Source organism: Anguilla rostrata, chromosome 5, assembly GCF_018555375.3.
Source record: "Anguilla rostrata isolate EN2019 chromosome 5, ASM1855537v3, whole genome shotgun sequence".
Taxonomy (NCBI): domain Eukaryota; kingdom Metazoa; phylum Chordata; class Actinopteri; order Anguilliformes; family Anguillidae; genus Anguilla; species Anguilla rostrata.
In genome coordinates this window covers 8,384,184-8,408,623 of record NC_057937.1, presented here as the reverse complement: position 1 = coordinate 8,408,623, position 24,440 = coordinate 8,384,184, and the positions used below count along the sequence as shown (strand labels likewise).

At 47.3% G+C, this 24,440-nt stretch overlaps 3 protein-coding genes across 7 annotated transcripts; 1 reads left to right on the top strand and 2 right to left on the bottom strand.

Moving 5' to 3' along the window:
* Positions 1-4: 4 nt before the first annotated feature.
* rfc1 (replication factor C (activator 1) 1) lies at positions 5-12,169 on the bottom strand. Of its 2 annotated transcripts, XM_064334927.1 has the most exons (26): positions 12,010-12,169; positions 10,949-11,062; positions 10,590-10,656; positions 10,318-10,434; positions 9,791-10,089; positions 9,354-9,419; positions 8,911-8,988; positions 8,632-8,725; positions 8,111-8,268; positions 7,946-8,071; positions 7,729-7,836; positions 7,393-7,572; positions 7,136-7,240; positions 6,641-7,031; positions 6,415-6,524; positions 6,052-6,166; positions 5,651-5,739; positions 5,401-5,538; positions 4,943-5,038; positions 4,584-4,682; positions 4,064-4,218; positions 3,856-3,973; positions 3,201-3,346; positions 2,508-2,721; positions 1,857-2,048; positions 5-833 (listed from the first exon to the last, which is right to left on the bottom strand). In XM_064334927.1, exons 1-26 carry the CDS (start codon positions 12,010-12,012, stop codon positions 726-728), a joined length of 3,486 nt encoding a protein of 1,161 aa, XP_064190997.1. In that variant the 5' UTR covers positions 12,013-12,169; the 3' UTR covers positions 5-725. The 2 variants fall into 2 exon arrangements, with proteins under 2 accessions (XP_064190997.1, XP_064190996.1); XM_064334926.1 differs by having other exon boundaries at positions 7,946-8,268.
* Positions 12,170-13,478: 1,309 nt separating this feature from the next.
* rpl9 (ribosomal protein L9) lies at positions 13,479-17,362 on the bottom strand. 4 transcript variants are annotated; one of them, XM_064334966.1, is made up of 8 exons: positions 17,240-17,264; positions 16,754-16,800; positions 16,500-16,615; positions 16,263-16,358; positions 15,970-16,102; positions 15,644-15,724; positions 14,269-14,386; positions 13,479-13,634 (listed from the first exon to the last, which is right to left on the bottom strand). In XM_064334966.1, exons 2-7 carry the CDS (start codon positions 16,797-16,799, stop codon positions 14,280-14,282), a joined length of 579 nt encoding a protein of 192 aa, XP_064191036.1. In that variant the 5' UTR covers position 16,800; positions 17,240-17,264; the 3' UTR covers positions 13,479-13,634; positions 14,269-14,279. The 4 variants fall into 4 exon arrangements, with proteins under 4 accessions (XP_064191036.1, XP_064191034.1, XP_064191033.1 ...); XM_064334964.1 differs by lacking the exons at positions 14,269-14,386; positions 17,240-17,264 and adding an exon at positions 17,338-17,362; XM_064334963.1 differs by lacking the exon at positions 14,269-14,386.
* Positions 17,363-17,634: 272 nt separating this feature from the next.
* On the top strand, positions 17,635-24,247 carry lias (lipoic acid synthetase). Its single transcript, XM_064334941.1, has 11 exons — positions 17,635-17,792; positions 18,168-18,340; positions 18,850-18,943; positions 19,209-19,289; positions 19,914-20,070; positions 20,317-20,374; positions 20,676-20,804; positions 21,823-21,968; positions 22,327-22,397; positions 22,876-22,987; positions 23,174-24,247. Exons 1-11 carry the CDS (start codon positions 17,703-17,705, stop codon positions 23,224-23,226), a joined length of 1,164 nt encoding a protein of 387 aa, XP_064191011.1. The 5' UTR covers positions 17,635-17,702; the 3' UTR covers positions 23,227-24,247.
* Positions 24,248-24,440: the final 193 nt, after the last annotated feature.

The following is a 24,440-nucleotide window of genomic DNA, read 5'->3' as shown; positions in this document are numbered from 1 at the left end:
GGGCAGCCAGCTATTAAATTCTTTATTATTCTGTTAACCTTATACAAAAGAAATGTAAAGGTAGGGGGAAAAAATCCCCAGCTTGTTCAAAGCACATGGGGTTCATATTCCAAACTTCAGCCCAGCAAAAAAAAGAGAAACATTACCGATGCTGAACCAGTGCAGCTCTGATATAGTAAGTGTACACAAGTTGGGTAAAAAGGAAAAGGGAAACAAGAAGTACATATTTACAGTCTGATCCTGCGGCAGACCAGTGCTCGCCGAGTCTTCCGCACTGTTGTACAATCTGACAAAGCCGCTGAGTCCTACGGGCAGCGAGATGGGACAAAACTACGCGCCTTTCGGGGTGCGAGCGTTCACGCCCCCGACCCCTCTCCGGCCCCAAGACCGCCAATCGAGCCTCTGTCCCTCAAAAAAAAAACCACCTACCTCTACTGTCACGTACAGACACCTTGAATCAACAGCAATTCAGGGACAGGTTGAGCAGCAAGCCATATACAGCGTGCCAACACACATCTTATTGTTCCAACTAGTGAAAGGTTACTTGGGTTTCTGTGGTTAGATTTTAGTTGTATCATCTTGAGACAGCTGAAGAGAACAGTTTGGGGAGGGGGGCAGAGGGGGCGGATAGGCCTGAAGTCTTCTGCAGGTGTCCCACCATGGCCCCAGTGTTCAGAGTTCTCTCCCGGGAGGGTTTGGGGTTGGTCAAAGTGCCTGTCCGCCTCTCACTTTTTGGCACTTCCCTTGCCCTTTCCCTTTCCTTTGCCCTTGCCCTTCCCAGAATCCTCCACTTTTACCTGCTTGGTGTCCTTGGAGGCTTTTGCCTTCTTCTTCTGTGGATGAAAAGGGTATAATATTGGAACATGGCAGAAATCCAAATACAGGTTACATGCAGTAACAGAGATTGCAACCTGGCACCATTCACATGCAGCAAATTCAGCTGATACTTCATCAAGTGCAGAGGTGTAGCCAAATATAATTAACATTATATAATCCACACGGTCCCATCAGCATTCCATACTATGACTAATACCCCTTTCACGCAGAAGAAAAAAGGGGTTTTCGAGACGACTTCGATACCGCACTTATGTCAATATGAACACGTTGCGACAGCTTTTAAAACACCGCATCGAAAACGCCTCTCCCGATGTTTTCTAGGCGCCTTGACTACCGCATTTCTCCTGTGGGAATGGAAAACAGCATCGACGACTGCGTTCTGTGTGGCGTTCGAATTAAGATGCAGATCTGCGTTAACGCGCACCTATCTCTCAACCGAAAAAATAGCATACGGAGGAAATATCTGGACCCACATTGTAAATGCATTGAGAACGCAAAACCTAATGACATACTTAGTCAGCGGACACTTCAAAATGTAACATGTTTGTTTTTTGATTGTTTTGCCGGAAATTACCAGAAGATTGCAACGAAAATAAATAACAAGTCACGCTATAGCTTTGGGCCTACATCAAGTGTGTTACTATGGTAACGGAATGTAAACAATTCATTCACGACAGTTGAGTTCTACTGTGTGTGAAAGGTAAAGACGGCTCGAATAACGAATTACAAATTCTGTGGGAAAGGGAACCTGTTACCGCATCAGAGGCGGCTCAGATGCGGTATTAGCTGTGTGAAAGGGGCATAAGACTGTGTAACATCCACATAACCCAAATGAGTTTCTGTGAGACAAACGGAAGGGGTTAGACTTGCAGGCCTAATCAATTCTTTGACAAAAGAAAATGTGTAATTTCAAGATTTCAAGAACAAACCTTGTATTGGTTTGCAGTGCGTTTGTACTGGTATATTGTAGAATTTAACCCTGGGAGGTTGCTCTCCCGCACCTTCAAACTATCCCTCACCTTGATCATAGCGTCGGAGGCCACGCCCTCCTCCTCCTCCTCTTCCTCCTCCGGTTCCTGCGCCTCCTGCTCCGCCCCCTCCACCCCCAGCTCCGGCTCGGCGCCTCCACGCTTGCCCTTCTTCACCGCCTGCAGGGAGTACGGCGTCAGGTGCGCCTCCTTGTTGTACGCCCGCGTGAAGGCCGCTTTGACCTGGAGGGGGCGGTAGAGAAACGGTGCTCATGAACGAACACATACTCATGTAAACACGTCCCTGCTCGCCACAGGGTGGGAAGGCCCAGATCTGGTCTCTATGAAGAGCTTAGCTGAAAGGAAAACTTCAGTTACTTTCAAAATAGGGAGATTAAATTATCAAAAATTCTCAAGTTGGAAATAAACACATTCATGGCCTTCCTGGGTTATTAATTTAAATTGATGCCGTTTACAACTGCAAGAGCAATGCTAACACTCTTCTGAAGGTCATCAGTGTTACTTCTCTCAGTCCTCAGAAGTGGACCGTTCAGTGCCCAGAAAAAGCAACAACAAGTTAGTTAGAGTTCAAAAAAGGTTTTTTTGTTTTTTTAAACTTGCCTAAATTGCTTGGACAACAGAGAAGACATTTCAATTCCCAGGTTATTTGGATTTGGCACACGGGACCCTCGTTCCCCTCACCTTGGGGTCCAGTTTGGAGTAGGGTTCGGGCCGCCCCGCCCAGGTGCTTATCTCCATGATGTTGTCCACGTCCTCCTTGACGAGGTCGTAGTCGTCCATGAGCTGGACGGCCTGGGGGGCCCCCTCGGACCCCCGCCTCTCCAGGGGGTGCAGCAGGGCCGACCGCAGGTAGGGCAGGTAGTCCAGGTTCACCGCCTGCTTACTGCAGTGGGTTCTGATGGAGGAAGTGCACGCGCTCATTATCAACCTCACTGTTCCGCAGATAAAATGACTACGGGTTGCCTCGCCCAGTAATCTCTCTATAATCGCTCTAAGGAAACACGAGCCGATACGGCCACACAGATAGCGATTTATGTGGGTAGGCATTAGAAAAACAGCCTTCAGCCTAAATGTGAACACAAGGCTTTGTACGTGCATGCTTGTGTGTGTGTTTGTGTGTGCGTGTGTATATATGTGTGTGTGTGTGTATATCTTTTCGTGTGAGTGTGTGTGTATGTATATATATGTGTGTGTGTGCGCGCGAGTGTGTTTGTGTGTGTATGTGAGTGTGTTTGTGTGTGTATATGTGTGTGTGTGTATATCTTTTCGTGTGAGTGTGTGTATGTATATATATGTGTGTGTGTGCACGCATGAGTGTGTTTGTGCGTGTATGTGTGTGTGCACGTGTGTGTGTGTGGGTGAGAGACTCCTCACCGCAGACTCATGTGAGAGGCCAGCTCCTGGATGATGCGGTTGTGTTTGCCTGTGGAGGAGAACTTTCCCAGCCAGCTGGGGAAGGTGGGGAACTGACTCATATAACCCCTCATGAGCTCCCCCGGGAGCACGCTGGCGTAGACCGCCTGGAAAACACACACAGACACACACACACACACAGCTGAATCAGAACATACCAGAGCACACTTCTGTAAACACATGCTCCTCCTGGTGGCCCACTGCTGTCACTGCAGTAACTCAGGTGAAACGTGAGATACTGCCACGCCTAATGAAATGGGTGAGTCACTGACACATCTGACCCAGTCTTTACTCATTCAGTGTGGGCAGGTGCGCATGCATATCACCTGTGCAGGGAGGTGTTTGAGCACCTCACCTGTGTGGGCAGGTGTTTGAGCACCTCACCTGTGTGGGCAGGTGTCTGAGTGTCTCACCTGTGTGGGCCGGTGTCTGAGTGTCTCACCTGTGTGGGCAGGTGTTTGAGCGTCTCACCTGTGTGGGCAGGTGTCTGAGTGTCTCACCTGTGTGGGCAGGTGTCTGAGTGTCTCACCTGTGTGGGCAGGTGTCTGACTGTCTCACCTGTGTGGGCAGGTGTCTGACTGTCTCACCTGTGTGGGCAGGTGTCTGACTGTCTCACCTGTGTGGGCAGCAGTGACCAGGTCTGACGGGAGCGGATCTGTCGGTCCACCAGGTCTCCGTCGCAGATGCTGTCCGCGGTCTTGCTCAGCAGCACCAGGTGGCTCTTCAGATTCCCCCTGCAGAGGAGACGCAGATCTTTACTGTAGAAAGGCCACACCCTTCGGTCCTCCCTGCTCAGGAACACGAGCCCCTCGCCCGGCACTCACCCCGCCGCGGCCGGCCGCACGTGCACGTAGTTCTCCTGGACAAAGAGGGGCGCCAGAGAGTAGTCGTGGAAGAACAGGTCCGACTTGTCAATCAGCGACATGTGCGCCGTCTCCTCTCCACTGGTGAACACCTTCCGGCACACATCGAAAGGACCCTGGCACAGAGAACACAGCCATCATTACTCTACATAGCACAGAGAACACAGCCATCGTTACTCTACATAGCACAGAGAACACAGCCATCGTTACTCTACATAGCACAGAGAACACAGCCATCGTTACTCTACATAGCACAGAGAACACAGCCATCGTTACTCTACATAGCACAGAGAACACAGCCATCATTACTCTACATAGCACAGAGAACACAGCCATCGTTACTCTACATAGCAGAGAACACAGCCATCGTTACACTGCATAAATAGAGAACGCAGCCATGACGTCCGCATAGTCCTCATATATTATTACTTCCTGACCAAAATTATTTCATTTTAATAATTATTAGTATTATTTCCTCTACCAGCTTCATGTCCTTCCTGGCGTTTTGGGCGTCAGCCTTGGCCTGGTCGTAGGTCATGACCTTGTCTTTTGCGGACCACATGCTCAGGTTGTGCAGCACCTGTGGGAGACAGAAAAAGAGAAAATAAGCACAGGCTACCCATCCCTCTTGACTCAGCATTTTACTTCACATTCTATAGCCTACAGGGACTTCATATTTAAGAATATTCAGTTAAAATTCTATATCCTTCTATGGCCTCCATGGGGACTTATGTTGATGTATGGGTTCTTGTTAATAGGGCTAATTAGGCAGGACTGCTGTCATGGCTGTATGTCCATTTTTGGAAATATTTGACCGGTCCTCACTTAAGCGATTCCTACCTGTCTGATGTCCTGATTGGACGCCAGGATGATTTCATTGAGAGCGGGAGGCGGGACCTTCAGGCCCTCCTTGAAAGCGATGGACATCATGGCGCCCTGAGGGGACACAGGGCGACACTGCGGGTCACACGGGGGTGATCGCGAGCGCATCCCAACCGCTAAAAGAACAACGCTCTTAAAGGTCAAAGAACAGGTAGTAGTATTGCTCTTAATTACACGTGTTTACATGGTGAACGTAGGATGAAAACTGCTTGGTTTTGAATTTTGAGTTCCAGGCTCCTGATTGGACCTGCTCAGGTTGGCAGTCTTGAACATGCTACGGTCAAACTACAAAATGATGGCTTGAGGTCGATCAGTGAAGAGGCTGTGGTTGGACGGAGGTTGGGTGGAGTGGGATCGGAGACAGTGTGAGGTCAGGGGTTAGGGTTCAGGGGTCAGGGGTTACAGGTCAGCCGTGCCTTGATTTGCTCAACGCGAGGTCTCTGGAAGCGCAGGTCGAAGCAGTAGTTGGCCAGAGAGCGGATCTTCTGGTGGTTGCGGTCATTGCACATGAAGATGATGGGGATCTTGGTCTGCTTAATCAGGCTAATCATTTCCTGCAAGAGACACGCACACACACACACACACACACACACACAGGGGTGAATAAAAGAACACACACCTCCATACACACCCAACGGGGCCACACAAAGCCGGGGTCAGAAGTACCTGGATCCCTCCCCGGTCTTCATTGCCAGCCATACCGTCCACCTCATCCATAATGAGCACGTGCTTGCTGCTGACGGTCTGAGAAGATCCTGCAGGGGGAGACAGAGAGCTCCTGAGAGAGCGCTGGGAAACAATACTCCATGTACACAAGTAAGAACCTCGAGAGAAGGCAAAAACACAATGACTGACTGAAATTCTAAAGCAGGGCTGGCCTATCCTCTGAGTATGTAAAATGTGAATGAACATGGTGGGGTGGTAGGAGACATTACCTGTGTAGAAGTTCTTTATGCTGGTGTTACCAAGGGGACATTACCTGCGTCGATGTTCTTTATGCTGGTGCTACAGAGTGGACATTACCTGTGTAGAAGTCCTTTATGCTGGTGTTACGGAGGGAACATTACCTGTGTAGAAGTCCTTTATGCTGGTGTTGTTGAGGGACTCTGCTACCACCTCCTTCAGGCTGTTCTTACTCCTGGTGCAGCTGGCATTCATCTCCACATAGCTGTAGCCCACCTCCTGCGCAAACATTGTTATTTAAATGATGTGGCCCTTCTGTGGGTTAATACAAGTTATATAAAATGGTGGCCATCTGCAGCTGATGAATGGTGAATGCTATGCTATGCATCATCCAAGTAGACGTTATATTGTGGTAATGATATTTCCACTCAATGTAAATGTATTAACTGTAGAGTCACTGGTGAATTTGATATGCAGGAAAAACGTGATGCAATTTCATCAGGCCGTGATGTCACAAGGGTGCTGACCTCACAGACGAGGGCGGCAGTGGTGGTCTTGCCCACACCGGGGGGTCCCGACAGCAGCGCCGCCTTGAACCCGGAGCCGTCGTCCTTCCCGCCGAACTTCCCGAACCTCGCTGGCGTGGGGGAGAGAGGTCCTCAGTCACACAGAACCTTGTCAGTAACATCTCTCTCTCTCACACACACACGTGTATGCGCACATGCCCACGCGCACACACACACACACACACACCTGCAGGCTTCTTGTCTCCCGTGTGATGCCGGTGCCAGTTCTGCAGCCAGCGGAGCAGCTTGTTTGCGCAGCTCTGCTCCCCCTGCTGGCCGATGAGGGCCTTCAGCGCGCGCGGCTTGTACTTGTCCACCCACAGCAGACTGGCCGCCTCCCCGCCGCTCGCCGCGGCCGACTGCGAGGAAGAGGAGGAGGAAGAGGGGGCCGCCCCCCGGCCGAAGGACAGCCCCTTCCGGCTGCCCCGCGGAGACGGCCTCCCAGGGGGCGTAGCCGCGGTGGCCTTGGTCGGGGTCTTCTTGGTGGGCGTGGCTCGTGTTTTGGAGGCAGACTTCTGAGGGGTGCGCCTCGCCCTGGACTGCTGAGGCTCAGGGGTCCTGGTCTTGGAGCTCTTGTTCTGATGAAGAGGAAAAAGAGGAAGACGGGACACGAAACGCGTGAGCCCATCGCCCTCGTCCCGCGCCCCAGCGTCGACCCACGGGCGACCTCCTCCTCCCTCACCTCCGCCTCGGCTGCGATCTCGTACTTGGACTTCTTCCCGGGTTTGGTCCGTATGAGATCCAGCAGACCGTCCTCATTGATGATCTTGGTGCCAAATCCTTCAGCCTGAGCAGCGATGAGTGCAAGACTTTAGTCTTTAGTTACGTCAGACGCTTCAGTTTTATGAGAGAGAGAGTGACAGAGGGCCGAAGTAAGGGGGGGGGGGGGAGTGCAAGTTAGAGAGAGAGAGATAGAGAGAGAGATGCCTGGTGCTTCACCTTCTCGGTCTTGGAGGCGCCGCTGTCTCGGCCCAGCACCAGGTAGCTGGTCTTGCGGCTGACGTTGCCGGTCACCTTGCCGCCGTAGCGCTCGATCAGAGACTTGGCGTCGTCCCGCTCCATGGACTCCAGCACGCCCGTCACCACAAAGGTCAGGCCCTCCAGGCAGTTCTCCGCCCCCTGCGTTACCATGACGATGCCACATGTTTGTTACCATGTCGACGCCGCACATTCAAGGTGCCCACACCCTCTGTTACACACAACCGGGTGTTCACCCGTCCCACCCCTTCACACCACACGTTCGTGTCGCTGCACCCAGCGACGTGCGCCCGTTACCTCCGGGATTTCCTTGGACCCCAGAGCTCGAGGGCCCTCCCTGTTCAGGTAGTTGCGATACGCCTGAGAGTTCCCACGCTTTTTCTCAGAGTCCTCCGGGCTCACGCTCTGCTCACGGCCAAGACAAATAAAGCCAAGGAAGCGTCCAATCAGACTGAGAACACGTCCCCATAACAGGAAACAGTCAAAACTAATCACTTATCCTACCATGCATTACCTCTGGTTTCTTGGGGGAGATCTTCTCCATCTTGGGTGTGGTCACTGCGTTGATGCCTGGTCTCTGTGAGCTGGAGGAGGCCGGCGCCTCCTTCTTGGGCGAGATGACGAGCGTGGCCCTGGGCGCCTCCTTCTTGGGCGAGATGACGAGCGTGGCCCTGGGCGCCTCCTTCTTCTTCCTCGCTCCCTCTTCATCGTCCCTCTTCTTCATCAAGGCCAGTTTGGAGCTGGTCTTCAGCGGCGAGCGGGCGGCCTTGGCGGATGGACCCGGGCCCTGCTGGCTGTGAGGGGCTTTGCCGTTGGGCTGTGAGTGGGAGCTGGAGGCTGGAGGAAAGGGATCAGAAAGGTCACTCTCCACCTCCCAGTTACTACAGATAATATGTGTGTGTGTGTGTGTGTGTGTGTGCCTGAGTGAGTGAGCGTGTGTGTGTGTGTGTGTGTGTGTGCCTGGGTGAGTGAGCGTGTGTGTGTGTGTGTGTGTGTGCCTGGGTGAGTGAGTGTACCTGGGTGAGTGAGCGTGTGTGTGTGTGTGTGTGTGTGCCTGGGTGAGTGAGCGTGTGTGTGTGTGTGTGTGTATGTGTGCCTGGGTGAGTGAGCGTGTGTGTGTGTGTGCACCTGGGTGAGTGAGCATGTGTCTGTGTGTGACAGTTTGTGTGTGTGACAGTATGTGTGGCAGGGTGAGGTTACCTGTATGTGAGGAGCCGCTCTTCTGGGCTGGGGCAGCACTGCTCTTGGTGGGTGAGGACGTGGAGCCAAGCTTCTCCCCTGAGTCCCTGCGAGCCTGTGGGGACCAGAGCACAGTCATGGGAAAGGTACAGAACACACACATACACACACTGCACACACACACACTCATGCACACACACTCTCTTCCACTAACTTACACACAGACTCATTCACACACTCCTGTGACAGAGGAGATAGCACAAGTGTCTCCCGGGGCCCCAGTTCTCCCGCCTCACCCACCTTTTTGGGCTGCGGGGCCTCGTCCAGCATGGCCAGCGTCCGAGCGAACTCCTCATCCTCATGCAGCTGCTTCTCCAGCTGGGGAACCAATGAGAGAAGGCACACGCACAGACACACACAAAGACGCGCACACACACGGAAACACAGACACACACATACACAGAAAACATTGTAAAGTAAGAACATCCACTGACTGTTGCGCCAAAACATTAGAGATGTGTTCACTGTTACATGTGTAACATCAACCATAACCCCCCAAAAAAAACTGCCCACACTGCCAAGGAAAATGGAAAGTAGTTCAGTTACATCAGGCTGAGGAAAGCAAGCAACTGGGTAAAAAGGTGAAAGTCAATACCAGACCAGAGCCTGTAGGAAACACAGATCGACGTTTCTGCGGAGCGTGCACAAGATGGCGCACTTAGCGTGTCCGTGCGCGCTCTCACCTCCATGTCCTCGTCCATCTGCAGCTGCATGGCGATGGCCTCGTCGCTCTGGGAGTCGTCGTGGTCCTGCAAGGAGACAGAAAAGCAGTCTCAGCGACCTCCCGCTGCACAACTGAGCAAGAGCACGGTCCCTAATCCCAAACTAGCTCAGAAACAAAACAGACAACTGAATTCAAACCGCATGACTCGACACAGGCAAGGGCATCTCTGCTAACTAAAATAAGGGTCGCTGGTCACTGCTTTGTGCAAATTCTTTAGAGGAGCAAGTCTTCATCTTTCCTCGCAACTCAAGAAAAGACGTGTAACTTGCGAGCATCCATGTGGTTAACAGAATCATCCTAGTCTGCAGATAATACACTGCGGTCCTCGTCAGAAAGAAGCCACATCTGCTCTGTCAAACTGACAGGTTGTTAAGGAAGCGAAGAGCAGGGACTCACAGCTTTCCTCTTGGTGCTGGCCACCAGCTTCTTCTCTGACCGCTGGATGCTGCTGCTGCTGCCAAAGTAGTCTAGAACCGAGATTGGGGTGTGCTTCGGTTGGGGCGGGGTCGATTTGGGGGTGGTGGGTGTGACGGGCGACTTGACCGCGGCCTTGCCCGGAGCAGACGAGGGCTTCGGGGGAGATTTGACGGCAGGGGGCCTGCCTTTCCCCTGCCCCACCCCCTTCAATGAGGAGAGCCCGTTCTCCCGGGGTTTGGAGGGCTTCTTCAGGGACACGAAAGTGTCGTCCTCTGAATCTGCAAGGACAGAAATGTGACAGCCCCCCCCCGTCAGACCGGACCGAATGCACAGCAGGCCTTTCACAAGTTCTCACCTGGTATATCCACAGGCCCGTGTGAAAAATACATAGCTCTTTGTACTGTACAACCTCATCGTTTCGGACAAAGCTAAAGAAAGCGTGAGCCTCAAACACGAGACCCGCCTCAGTCAAGATGGACTTTTAGGGGCTCTGGAATGTTTCTTACCCGTTTCAGAGACATAGCGAACCGGGTCCTTTTTCACCGGCGCTGTACGTTTCAGGGGCTTCTCGGGCTCCTTGGGAGGTTTCGGGGCCTTCTTGCCGGGCTTTTCCTCCTCTGAGTCTGCAGGGAGGATGGACAGTCACGTTCAGTTAGCACTTCCACGCGTACGAGCGGTTTTTAGCCTGGTGTAAGTTGCGTTATGTCACAGGGCAACATCAACCTAGCCTGCAAAAGCACTCCAAAGCAAGAGAAGCACACGGCCAAAGTCAACCCACCCGAGTCTATGACAGCACGCTTCTTTCGTTTTGCCGAAGACTTCTCAGCCTTTGGGCTCGATTCACCCTAAGGAACCACAAGATAGAGAATTTATCATTTTGAAATGTTTATTGTAGTACTATAAACAGCATAACTGTTCTTTATCGAGTTTTTTTTTCTATCTCAATCAACTTATGTGTCGTGCCAATGGTTTCTCAAATTACCAGCTACATTCTTATCTGGTGACATTGTATTTCACATTTAGTTCCAATTTTTTATTTATACAATGGGGCTGAGTCTTGATTACGTGTTGGTTGATAGATCCCATCACTTCAAAGAGTGACCTCAGTATTAAAGTAGCACAAAGTTTCCAACTTGCCTTGGAGCCAGACTTCTTTTTCTTTTTCTTAAAATCTTCATCGACGCTGGTGCTGCCATTCTTGGGCGGTTTTGGTGCAGCTGGTTTACAAGGTGCGAAAAAATTCCGGATATCCTGGAGAAAACATTCAGTTCAGGGTTCCCAATCATTTTAAATATACTGCCTCTCACGCTGCACATCTTATATTCTAACCCTATCCTTAATTAAATGGGTTTATCTTGCTTTTGTTTACACATATTTACGATACATAATAACTTTTGTTTTATTAGTGCCAATAGCCAATGGACCACATTCACGAAACATGTATACGATCACATTTGATCATAAATTGCGTGTAATGTACTCATATTAAAACACCGTTAATATTGCCATATTCTTTTCTTACTGTGACTAGCTTCACGGAGCGGTAGCCTGATTTTAGCACACATTCTGATTTGTTCTACAGTATTTCACAAATTTCATTTACAACGAACTTCGAACTCCTATTTCATGTTTACATATTGTAAAAAGCCAAGTAATTGATCATAAATTCTAACGTTAATTGACGACAGCTTCAGTAAATCAACAAGTTCTGTTAATTTTGTCGGAAATTCCCCCCAAAATACCATTCGATAAATTAAAAGTTTGCAGTCAAAATCGATGCCTATTTAATAGGCCTCCAAATTCTGCATGGAGCCATGCATAAGGATCTGGCTAAGTATCCAGAGATCAATGTTGCAAGTTAGACAACTTAAGACCAACTATCAGTATTACTGGCTACGTTAGCAAAGTTAATCTTGGATGCTTCTCGCCGAAAGTCGACAAAGCAAGCATGCATATTATTCATACATGTAACTAGTTGCTAGCTAGTAGTCGAAAAAGTCATGCTATTTAACATTACCCAACTAAGCCTGTCATTTAGACTGTTTAGCAGGAGAGTAAAGATTAACTACCTTGCTAACGTGCTTGCTAACATTGTTTTGCTTTACATTTTCCACCTTGCCAGCTAAAGTACGTTATGAACGCGATGGCTCATCAGAGCACTTTGCAGATCGGGGTATTGCAGCTGGTTGATTACTTACCATTTTTAGTAAAAAAATAAATTTATCGTAATTACGACCACATTTAGCACACCACCCCACCTCCAGCAACCTTCATTGGCGCCAAGTATGAAATCTATCCAGGCGCTGTGAAATGACGCAAGTGCTTTGCCTCTGCGCTCTAGCTCCTCACCATAGATTACAAAACAAACAGAGAATAGGTATTCGAAAAATGTCACCACGGTGTACGTTACAGTTAAATGCATATTCAACGTTCTGTTTTCTCTGTAAAATCATATAGCTTTAGCAATGCTTATATGATTATTGAGATACGCTCAAAATAGTTTTGATCCATCAGTTAAAAAAATAGCGACATGGCATTTTATTTGCAGGGTACACTTATCTCACATTTCTTTCGTGCTTTAAATTTCAATTATGCTTTCCCTCAGCAAATTTGGTATTTTAGATTTACAAAAGTCTAATTGTCCTCGGCTTGTCCTATTCATGCTAAAATGTTCGTAAATGATTACTACTTGTAATACACTTCTTCATTCGTGGCATTTATTTTTGGGTTCCACTGATGCCAGAGATGTTGTTCAAGTGGGCTGGTCGCCTGTGTATATAGAGGGCCATGACAGGGCTGTGGGGAATCCAGCCTGCCATATGAATCATTGTTCCAGGATGACCACAGTGCATTTGTTCAATAAACCAAACCAAATGTCATACAAATCAATTTCAGACAAAAAAATGTTTAACCAAATAACCATCAGCTACTTTGCATATTAGCAATAGTACACAGCAAAGTTTGGATTTACACCAGAAGTTGCTTAGATTGGCCAGAAAGAACACCAGTCAAAGATGTGGCACCAATTTTAAGTCTGAGACTTGCATAATTCTGAATTTGTCTGCTGGGACATTTTAAATATTTTGAGAATTTTCTCATGACAGGTAAGCTTTACAGTTCCAGGTACAGTGCATCAGGAGTTTGCACTCTAAAGAAATATGCTTGAAGTAACTCCAAAGCAGCTTGTGCAAAAGCAGCTCAGACCAATTTAAACATGCAGTCTCCCTTTAAGTACAAGCATGCCTCAGAGATGGTCTTACACTGGACCTTACATTCAGAATTACTTTAGCAGGCATGATCTGCTTGCAATTGCAAAACCAGCATTTAAAAACTACCAGTTAGCCTATGTCAACTTATACCTTTAGACTTCACTTTTTTCCTAGTCATTTCAAAGGACTGCCAACCATTAAACCTCAGAAATTGAAAATTCAGTCACATGAAGCCTTCAAAACCAGTTCTGATGGGTTTTGGTTCTTGACAAAAAAAAAAAATCACATCAAGAATCTTCTAGATGTTGTACTGGCAAAATGTTTGCATCTCAAGTCTATGGTCGTAGAACGTGCTACGCACCAAAACCCAACATGGCTAAGGCATAAGCACATTGGCAGGGCTCTTCAATGTGAAAAATTAATTGAACACAACAAAGAAATTGCAACTGACCACAAACTTCAGATGGAAAAAAAGTGATTTTATTGACAGATTAGGCAGGTTTTCTAAGCCTCATTTGCTGCCACCACAGTGGTCTTCTCGCTGACGTAGATCCCGTCCAGGAACTTACGAATATCCTTCTGCTTCACTGTCGTGGCTTGCTGGATCAAGGCAGCTAGAAAGTGGGGAAAAAATGGTGTGAGGCAGGTGCACAGGTATGATGTGACTGCAAGGTGGCTGGGGGAGAGTTTACCAATTCCCATACACTGAGGGGGGTGGGGACGCACATTTCCCCCACGCCTTTTCACAACAGGTTAATTATGAGATTCAATTTTCCAGTTATAGAACTGGGGTTTAGAATCTTTCCTAATATTGTGAACTCTACACAGTCTGATTAAACAAAAAGACTAATCACATTACTTAGTTGACCAGTATTGGTTAACATGAATGGTCATTTCTCATAAAATATCTAGTCTGCGATAAGCAGACTGTTTTGTAGAGAAAGCAACTATACAGATTCAAGCCTCAGACTTACTCAAGCTAAGGACTGATTGCCCTTCTCTCACTTTTCAAATACTTACACAATGGGTATCACTCTTCTAAAACTTTCATTATTAAAACCACCTTGCATTGTTAGCATCTAGAGCACGTGGCAGGGATTTTCGCAGACAGTTCTTGAGGCAAACGTCGGCCGAAAATGTCAAGAACTGCCGTGATGTCACAATGCTGGCAGACAAGACAAGGAAAACACTCATGGGGGAGGCCACACGTATTCAAAACCCCCGTCAAGCTTCAGGGTAAATTCTAACCTCTACAGTGCTTATTGTTCGGACTCCAATACGGTTCCCTTCTCGGACACGTAAATACCGTCCAAGAACTTTCTGATATCCTTATTTTTGACTGTGGTAGCCTGCTGGATCAGAGCGGCTGAAAGAGAGAGGCTACGGCAGTGAGGAAGAGCATGCACAGAGGGCAGCAGACACAGTCACAGGGTAGCAGGTTAAAGCAGGCAGAGAGAGAGAGACGGCATCACAGCAACCTGGGTACAATAAGACATGATCTCAAAGGCACACAGCAATCAGGGCTCAAACCAGAGGAAGAGAAACAGGTAAAGGGGTTGAGAGGTGTGGTTGTGCATGTGTAGGTTGACGGGGGGGGGGGGGAGGCAGAAGGGGTGTGGCTCAAATAGTGTGTCTGACCTGTATTTGAGCACTTCATGAAGGGGGGGGGGGGGAGGAGTTTGCCAGACATTGCAACCATCAGTAGCTATTAGCATGGCTTGTGACTACAAGTCATGTGTAAAGGATATCAAAAGGACAGCTTAACTGTACACCACTTGCATGAATTAAAATCAAACCTTTCACACAAGTGTGCTCCAGTATGCACTTAAATAAATGCATTAAGATGACTACACAACAAAACTGATTAAGGGGCATAATGTGGCATCAATCTTATCCAGATATTACAAATTATTCATTTCTGTAGTGAGATTCCAGGGAAATGTAATATTCAGAGAGAACACAGTTCACAGAAAATGAAGAAAGCCCAGGAAATAGACTGCAGCCACCTTAAGGTCCTATTCACACAAGTCTGGACACTGCACTGGAATCAGGCACCTTGCTTTTATTCCAAAGTACCCCACAATGAATGGGGACACTGCACCTTTGACTGAACACTCAGTTCACAGGCTGTGCAAACTGTGTGACTTCAGATTTGTGTGAACAGAACCGCAGAACCAAGCAGAAGAATCCTCTTTCCCGGCAGCAGTAGAGCAGTTCGATTAAAAAAAAGTAACATTTCATAAACAAGGTAGATACAGGCAGACAAGTTTAAGGTAAATACAGATTTAGAACACATGCATAGACTCGGTGAGCGACCTGGTGCCTAGTTTAAGTGATTCGCTCGTAGGAGGCAAGTCGCAGCATTGAACTGACCTCATCAATAGGGTAGGGAGCGAAAACCTTTAGTAATGCAGGAGGGTAGTTTATGCCAGTTGGGCAGAGGACAGGGGCCTACCGAACCTGGTTTTCCTGGTTCTTAAAATGTCTGTTCTAAAGCTCCATGGCCACAAAAACACCAGGGAACAAGTACATTACAGCTCCCGAATAGTGGTGTGACATGTCTGGGTCTAATCCTCCTAAACGTTCTCCATCCCAGTGGAAGTGTCGGGCCCAGCTCACTCACCCGAGTTGGACACCAGCTCTATGTCGTTGCCCTCCAGCACCAGCTCATCCTTCTGGGCAGCAGAGACCGTGCAGGCCACACCTGTATGGAGCGAAGGAAAGCTTAGACGTGTGGTGGCTCAGTAAGTCACGGTAAGTCACTAACACTTTTGGAGATACACGAAAGGCAATGCCGTATATATATTTTTTGGTCATTATCATTGCCGTGGGATCATTACATTTTTGCCTTGGCGATCCAAAACACTCCCAAGTCAGCGGTAAGACTTGCTTTTTACCCATTACCCCAGGAACAACCCCACACTCACCCCACCAGCCCCACCCACTCACCTGGCCTCATGCGGACCCTGCGGATGTACTTCTCCCCCAAGAAGTTCCTGATCTCCACCAGCGTGCCGTTCTCCTGCATCACCACGTTGATGGGGAAATGGGCGTACACCGATCGCATCTTGTAGCGGAAACCCTGAAAAAAGATCACACGATTAGCCTGGAAACAACAGTCATGACTACTGCATAAACTGTATAAAGCCCCAGCTTAGTGGGATAATGGGAGAGTCCTCTCGTTCAAAGGATCATGTGATGGGAATCAGACACAAAATGATGTCCAGAGAGGCTTCACTCACCACTGTGACTCCCTTGATCATGTTCTGGACATGGCTGCAAATGGTGCGGACGGTGGCCAGCTCCTTTCGGTTACCCCACCATTTGTCGACGCGAAGCTGAGGAAACGTACCAAAACACAGTCAGTTTGAACACGAATAGACAATTTAGTTTTACTCAAACTTACGGTAAATTGTATGGAGCCGAATACAGCGTGCAACTATTTAGAGCAATTATGAACACCCCAGTGCAAGCTTCACCTTCTTCTGTTTCTTGCCCAAGAGACTGAGCTCCAGGTTAATGTGGTTGAACTCCCTGCGGAGGGTACCCCGGGGTCCTTTGACGATCACGGTTCGCCCTTTCAACGTCACATCGACTGAGAAAAGAAACAGACAAGGCATAAAATTGGCTAAAAGTTAACCCCGCGTTCCAGTTGAAAAATATCCGTCAAAGGCAGCTACAAGATGCGCCTGGTAGGAGATCGTGCAGTCTGACGAGTACATGCTAAACATACCGTTGGTGGGGATGTCGACTGTCTGGTTGCTGAGAATGGTCTTCATTCTGAGAATAACATACAACAGAAATGTTAATTTGACTTAATATATTTAACTTCGTTATTACCTGCAATGTCAAAGACTGGGTAACGTTGGCCGCCTCTATCTGAACTAGCCAACTTTAGTTAGCTAGCTGCCCAGGCAGTTTAGTAACACAGCAGCAGCTCATGGGCCGTGCATTACACCACTTCGATTAAGAGTAGTCCATTAATTAACTAAATTACGATAAACTAGGGAAGCAATTTAATGAGATAGCCACGTAATTTAGTCTTAACCACTGGCACTACACGAAATACCGACCATCTTGACACGGGTGCGTGGAACACGGCCTACCTTTCAAATATGGATAAACTGTCTCAAACAGTAAGAGAATAAATCAGCTTTATACAATGAAATGTGAGGTATATTTGATTAATACGCATTGCGTGATAAAGAATGGGACTCACTTAACCGTGTGATGGTATATTGCAATGTAAAGAACACGTAAAAACGGCAGATTACAGTAGATTTTAATTGCTCTGGAACATGAAATCCATCTCCTTACCTCGCCGGTAGTAGAGGAAAGGAAGAAGGAAAGACGTCATTACGCAATTGTAGTTTTCGTGCGTATCACGTCACCCCTCACCTCACCCCAAATGTACGACCCCAGGCAAGATCATACGATAAACGACATACTTCAACAATGCATTAAATATTTAGTAATACCTAAAGAATGTTACAGTGGTGAATCACTTCATTTACTCCGAGTCAATATGGACCGAAATAAAGAGTGTATTAAAATTATTTTCAACACTCTACATCTATCATAACTCTACCACTGTAGTAGTTTAATTCGCCGACAGAACTGAGTAGTCGATACCAGAATCTCGGAGTGTTGTCAGTGACAAACCGGGTTGAGTAACTGGAGTCATGGCGTCGATCATGCAGAGAGGTGGTGTTGTAGGTCGTTTCTCTTGTGCTCGACTGTGTTTACAATCCCGGGGACTAGAGCTGCCGCAAGTATGTGCGTCTGTTTTGATTTGTTTCCTGTTTCCCAGTAGTTAATTAATAGCTTGCTTTCTAGATGGCTTTGCAAACAAGGACTTGGGCCGTATGACAATAGCATAGTTAGCTACGTTGTTTAACAAAAAATAGCTGTCATTATACATAGATACCTGTATGGGACATGCAGGAAGGTGATTAATACAAACATGTGCTCGATAATATTTACAATCAAAGTCAAGATGCCAAAACAGGAAACAGGTGTAGTTTCTGGTAACGTTAGTGATGTTGTTTTGGGGGAAATGGGCCGGTGTTGTCGCTGTCCGTTGAGCACGGTTATTCAATTACGCTTAGGTTTTAGGCATTCATTTACCTCTGTCTGCTTTGTCGTAGGTTTGTGCTAATGGTTTGACAACTGCTGCAAAATCACCGTCTGTGCTGAAGGAGAGAAAGAAGGAACTGAGGGAGCACGGACTGGACTTGCAAGACTTTATTTCTGGGGAGCTGTCTGAGAAGAGTCGGTGGGAAGAATACCGGGGAAACCTAAAGCGACAGAAGGGGGAGAGGTGAGGTACTACGGGACCAAATCCGAAACACGTTTAACTGTTATATTATTAGAGGCGTGTTCCTACGTTCCTCTTTAATGTTTATGACATTTCCTGATAATGCACAAGGCTATGATCAAGCATTTTTCTAACTAATGTTAAGTCCTCAATATTTAGTTACAGTGGTCTGTTTTAAAAGATTTGTGTTACATTTTGCATTTAAACTGAGGCTGTTATAGAGAAATGACTTTGGACTGTGATGCAATCCTCTTGCTTTATGCAATGACTGGGTGATTATAAAGTCCCCATTATATACCATATATCATAAGCTGATTGTAATATAATGTATATTGATTAGTATATACTATTATAATATATATATATATATATATATTATATTTATATATATAGTATTTATATATATATTATATCAGTGCTTTTTGAATCCTGTAGTTTTTATAACCTTTATTAGCAAACTCACAGGGGTTTCGATGCACAGGCTCTGATTGGTCTGCCTTCTGTCCTCTCAGGCTGAGGCTGCCCCCATGGCTGAAGACAGAGATCCCGATCGGGAAGAACTACAACAAGCTGAAGAGCACCCTGCGGGACCTAAACCTGCACACTGTGAGCAGAGTGAACTAATTACCCATGAACCTTTTCACTTTCTAATAGAATCTTCAGGAGGAAGGCTTGTTATGTTGCCATTTATTTTCTTTTCTTTTCTTTTGTGAATTAACTGAAGAAAGCTAGAACTCACGGAAGAGACAGGAGAGATTCAAGCTATTTTTAAACAGAAAAAATTAGAGTCTGAAGTCTTTAAACAATGTATTTTATAAATTGTTATAGAATTTAGAATGCACTGACTTGATATTTGTGTATTTGTTTGTAGGTGTGTGAGGAAGCCCGATGTCCCAACATTGGGGAGTGTTGGGGAGGGGGGGAATATGCCACAGCCACAGCCACCATCATGGTAAATCTCCCCGGGGGGGAAGGGGGGTCTACATTCCCTGGGTCATCCGGCTGCTCTTATGCACGATCAACACCCTTTATTACGATGGGAATAAAGTTTAAGTATAAAAATTTTCCACATAATACAAGTGTATTTGGATGACAGAAAAATGTTGCGGTGAAAATATTTTTTTAAAATGTATTGTTTGTATTTTTTTTTCACCGAACGTCCCTTGTAGTGTAGGCTTCAGCATAGTAGAATATATACTTATATATATATATTAAGATCAGAGACTCATATTGCCTGCTGGGACAAAAATGAATTGCTGGGACTTAGGAGGATATTCTGGGCTGTCATGCACAGTTCCTCTGGTTGGCTGTTTAGTATTTTAGCTGGTTTGTGATGTGAATAAACTGCATGATGTCACTTTTATTTTAAACTAATCTCTAGTGGAAATGCATAACACAAATATTAGGTGGCTGTGTGATCCACAGAATGCTTCTGATTTGCATCACCTGTACAGTACTGTTGGTTTTCCACTTGCCCGTTGTGACAGGTTTACTCAGTTAAATGTTCAGTGAAGTCTTCAGTAGCTCCAGACCGAGCGCTCTAAGGTCCAGACTGTATGTCCCGTCCCCCATGCAGCTGATGGGGGACACGTGCACTAGAGGGTGCCGGTTCTGCTCGGTGAAGACGGCTCGAAAGCCACCCCCTCTGGATCCCAACGAGCCCGAAAACACGGCCAAGGCCATCGCGGCGTGGGGCCTGGACTACGTGGTGCTGACGTCCGTGGACAGAGACGGTGAGCATGAGCATGACCGTGGCTTTGCAGGGCTTTCCCTCTCAAAGTCACAGTGTTCGGGCGGGAGATAGCGTACTTGATCTGGCAACAGCATGCAAATGTACTGTAAAGGGGGGGTGATTAGTAATTTCTTGCCAGATTGGTTGCCATGTTTGTGACGTGGAGAGACGAGGGCTTTATTGCACGTTTGCTTGTGTGTGGTGAAACCAAATTTCTTTATTTTTTGTGCTTGCCTCTGTGGGACAGACATCGTTGATGGAGGAGCTGAGCACTTTGCCGAAACTGTGTCCAAACTAAAGGAGAGGTGAGCAATCAGTGCCCTGTTCCTGTGTGTCTGACTGGGCTATATCTCTTTCATGAGGAAGCCATAGCACCCTCTGCAGTAATGTTATTTCACTGGACTGTTATTTACTGATATGGCCTGTCTAGGTTTTCTGTTAGATATCAGTGGGGTTATAAAAGTATGTGTTTGACAACGAATGTCCTAGAGAGTCAAAGAAGGAAGTTCATTTGGAGGGAGCTCTCATGGAAAAATAAAATGTCTCTCTGCAGAGAGGTAATGCAGGCAGGTAGGCTTAAGAGTTCACTGTGTTTTGGTTAAACAGGAGCCCCGATATCCTGGTAGAGTGCTTGACCCCAGACTTCAGGGGCGACCTGGCGGCGGTGGAGAAGATTGCGCTCTCTGGGCTGGACGTGTACGCCCACAACGTGGAGACAGTGCGGCAGCTGCAGAGGTGAGGCCGCTGTCCCGAATGAGACCCCTTTGTCTCGGGACCCTGGACCATGCGCACACCGCCCTCCCGCACCCTGCGGTCCCACACCAGCCCTGTCTCGTTTCCTCATCCCTCTTTTTTCTCACACTCCTCTGTTGTCTTCTTCCTGGCTTTGGATGAAACTTTATTCCATTGTTTCTTTGGCTCTGGTGAAATAGTAGATTAAATAGTACATTACAGTGGATGAAAGCATACCAGGGTTAAATACTGACGATGCAATTAAGTAAAAAAAAAAAAAAAATCAGGTCATTCTACTTTCTGTTACCTATTTCTTCAAACAAATTCAACTGCCTACAACTGTCCACCAGGGGGCAGTATTAGAGCATGCAGTAAAGAGTGTGTGAGCTCTGGGGAAACTGAAACATACAGGGTGCACAGCAGGGGGAGGAGAGGTGCATGAGTGATATTAGAGTGTGTTAGGAGGCACCGCGGACGGACCAGCAGGCCTTATCTCTGCTGTGGCAATAGGGGGGCGTTGGGTCCATTAGAACATGGCTGAGGTTAATAAGTGAACACTGATTGCTCTTACTGACTCTTTGTCTCAGTTGAAACGTTTAGATTAATTAATTCCAAGGACCCCAGTTTAGCTCTAAACCCAGAAAGGCCACAATGGTTCTAGACCTGTTTATATGCTTTAATGGAATTCCTGAACTTTGTTAGCTCTAATGTTTCAAATTGAATCAAGGTTATCCTGTTAGCTCTAATGTTTCAAATTGAATCAAGGTTATCCTGTTAGGGCTTGTCACATTGACAAAGGTAAAGACTACTGAACTGGAAGTTTAGTTTGTGGCTGATGAGGATCTCGGTAGACAGGGATTATAGCACTCTATGGTTTGTCTGCGCGCTGTAATACTCAGCCACACCAGCAGGTGGTGCAGGGACATTGATGATTACTTTTGGGCTTGAGGTCGTGCTGGACAGATGATATAGTGTAGGCCGTTTGGTTATGTTGTGTTTTGTGGCTGCTGTTTGAGCACAGGCACGTACGTGACCCACGGGCCAACTTTGACCAATCGCTGAGCGTTTTGCGCCACGCCAAGGCCGTGAAGCCCTCGGTCCTGACCAAGACCTCCATCATGCTGGGGCTCGGAGAGACCGACGAGCAGGTCCACTCCACCATGAAAGGTAACCGCTCACAGCTTTAATTGTCATTATTCTTGTACTTGTTTATTGCATTTGCTAGTGACTCAAAGCGTCAGGGGGAAACTTGGCTCAGCCACTACCAATGTGAAGCACCCACTTGGGGGCGACATAGCTCAGGAGGTAAGAGCGGTTGTCTGGCAGTCGGAGGGTTGCCGGTTCGATCCCCCGCCCTGGGCATGTCGAAGTGTCCCTGAGCAAGACACCTAACCCCTAATTGCTCCCAACGAGCTGATTGGCACCTTGCATGAGAGGCATCAATTGTAAAGCGCTTTGGATAAAAGCGCTATATAAAACGCAGTCCATTTTAACCATTTAACTTGTGCGTTTTTCGTCTGCTCAGAGCTCCGGGAGTCCGGGGTGGACTGTTTGACTCTGGGACAGTACATGCAGCCCACCAAACGACACCTCAAGGTAGGACCGTTTTTCTTCCAGTGTGGTGTCGCTCCACCACATTTGAAATCATAGTTGCTAACATGTTAACGTAATATAACATAATGATAAGAACAGGCAATTCAGCCCAACAATGCTCTCCATTTTCCTGACTAAATGGTACCTAGTGCTGTGATTGCCTACAGGCTTGATACTGTCTAACACCGTATCAAGCCTGGTCTTGAAAACTCCAGAGTTTCTGCCTCTTCTACATGGCCTTGCAGGCTACTCCACACTTTGACTACTCTCTAGTATTGACTACCATATTGAACTAAAGGCAGTGTTTTCAGCGCCACTGGTTCATGTTTGGGGCAGGATGTTTTGGCAGCTTAAAGCTTCTGCAGTACCTTATAAAGACATTAAGCCCAGAAGGCATGTTGTCCGCATACCTGTGAACAGGGCACTTTCTTCCTCTGAATTGCTTCATTCGATAATCACGGTTGCATTTGTGTGCGCGCAGGTGGACGAGTATGTGACCCCTGAGAAGTTTGCGCACTGGGAGAAGACGGGGAAGGAGATGGGCTTCGTCTACACGGCCAGCGGCCCTCTCGTGCGTTCGTCTTACAAAGCAGGTATGCGTCACACTGCGCCCTCTCACCATGTGACTAAAACCCGTCTCGCGCCCGCGTGCCGCTGAAGAGGGCAGCGCAGTTTAAGATGGCCTCCGCTGTGGCGGAAGGTGACTGCAGCAGGTGCTAGGCTGCCGTAACGATTGCCGCGTCAGGGGCGTGAGCACTGACTGGGACTGCGTTCCGCAGGTGAATTCTTCTTGAAGAATCTCATTGAGAAGCGGAGGACTGCAGCCGAATGAGACTGCTGGGAGGGCCATTTTCCCAGGACCCCCCCCCCCTCCCCCACCCACCAAACCCTTCAAAGCCACTCCCCCCCGTAATGGTCAAAGTCTCTTTAAACTTGTAGAACAATACACATTGCAAAACAGAAATATATTGAACATGGTAGCTACTGTGTACCCGTATGAACATTCGTGTACAGTACTTTCTGTATAGCTATCGTCGTGGCACAGTCAGAATATAAGCGCACAAACGCATTGGAGCAAAGTGGGGTACAGAAGTGTGTTGAGGGATGGGGAGACTGACAGACAGAAGGAAAAAATAGTGTTTTTTTGGGTGTGGCATGTGTATGTGTGATTACTAATGCCTCACGTAAACTGTTTAATCTGTATAGGGTCAATATACTATGTGAGTCAGCAGAGGCTTTCACAGGGATAGCACTTAATAGAGAGTGGAACTGGCGCTGTTAGGGCTTCATCAGAGCTCCCAAAATTTAAGGGGGAAGGAGCCTGTCACATAGGGACACAATGGGAGAGTGAGGCTTCTTGAATCCCCAGGTGTCGCGTGATTGGACCTGAAGTGTTCTGCTATTGCAAGCACTGTTTAGAGATTGGATGATAAAGATGATTGACAGCTGGGGGCACTACATCACCGGATTTATTGACTTGTTTCTTTGAAAGATATTTATAGAAATGTAATCAGTTGTATTCTTTGCCAGCTTCGCATTTTTCTTTTATATTCCCTGGGAAAAATTTGAGTTATTCAATTCTATCTGCTATGGGCGTAAACTGCAATCCGTCCAGATACGGGCTCATCTATAGTCAACGTGCTATAAAAACATGCAAAAAAATGCTCCACTATTATTATACGGTGCTACTGCACACAATTTGATCTGAATCACGGCTGAATATTTTCCATATTCTGTTTGATCTCCGGGAGATTTGGTGAGGTTTTCAGACTTGGTGTATGTTAATATACATAAATTGGAATTATTTAAATTGTGACTAAAATTATATAATAAATGGATACTGCCATATTGAATGTTTGTTTTCTGAATACCTTTTGGGTTTTGCCTGTAGTGACTAAAGGTGACAAGTAGTGACAACTACTCGTGGAAAGAGTCACATATTAGGGTGAGTGACACATTGACATTGAATATTTTGTGGAAGTACAGCTTCTGGAAGACCATATAAAGAGGCACAAAGCAAGGTCATCTTAGCCTGTATAGCATTCA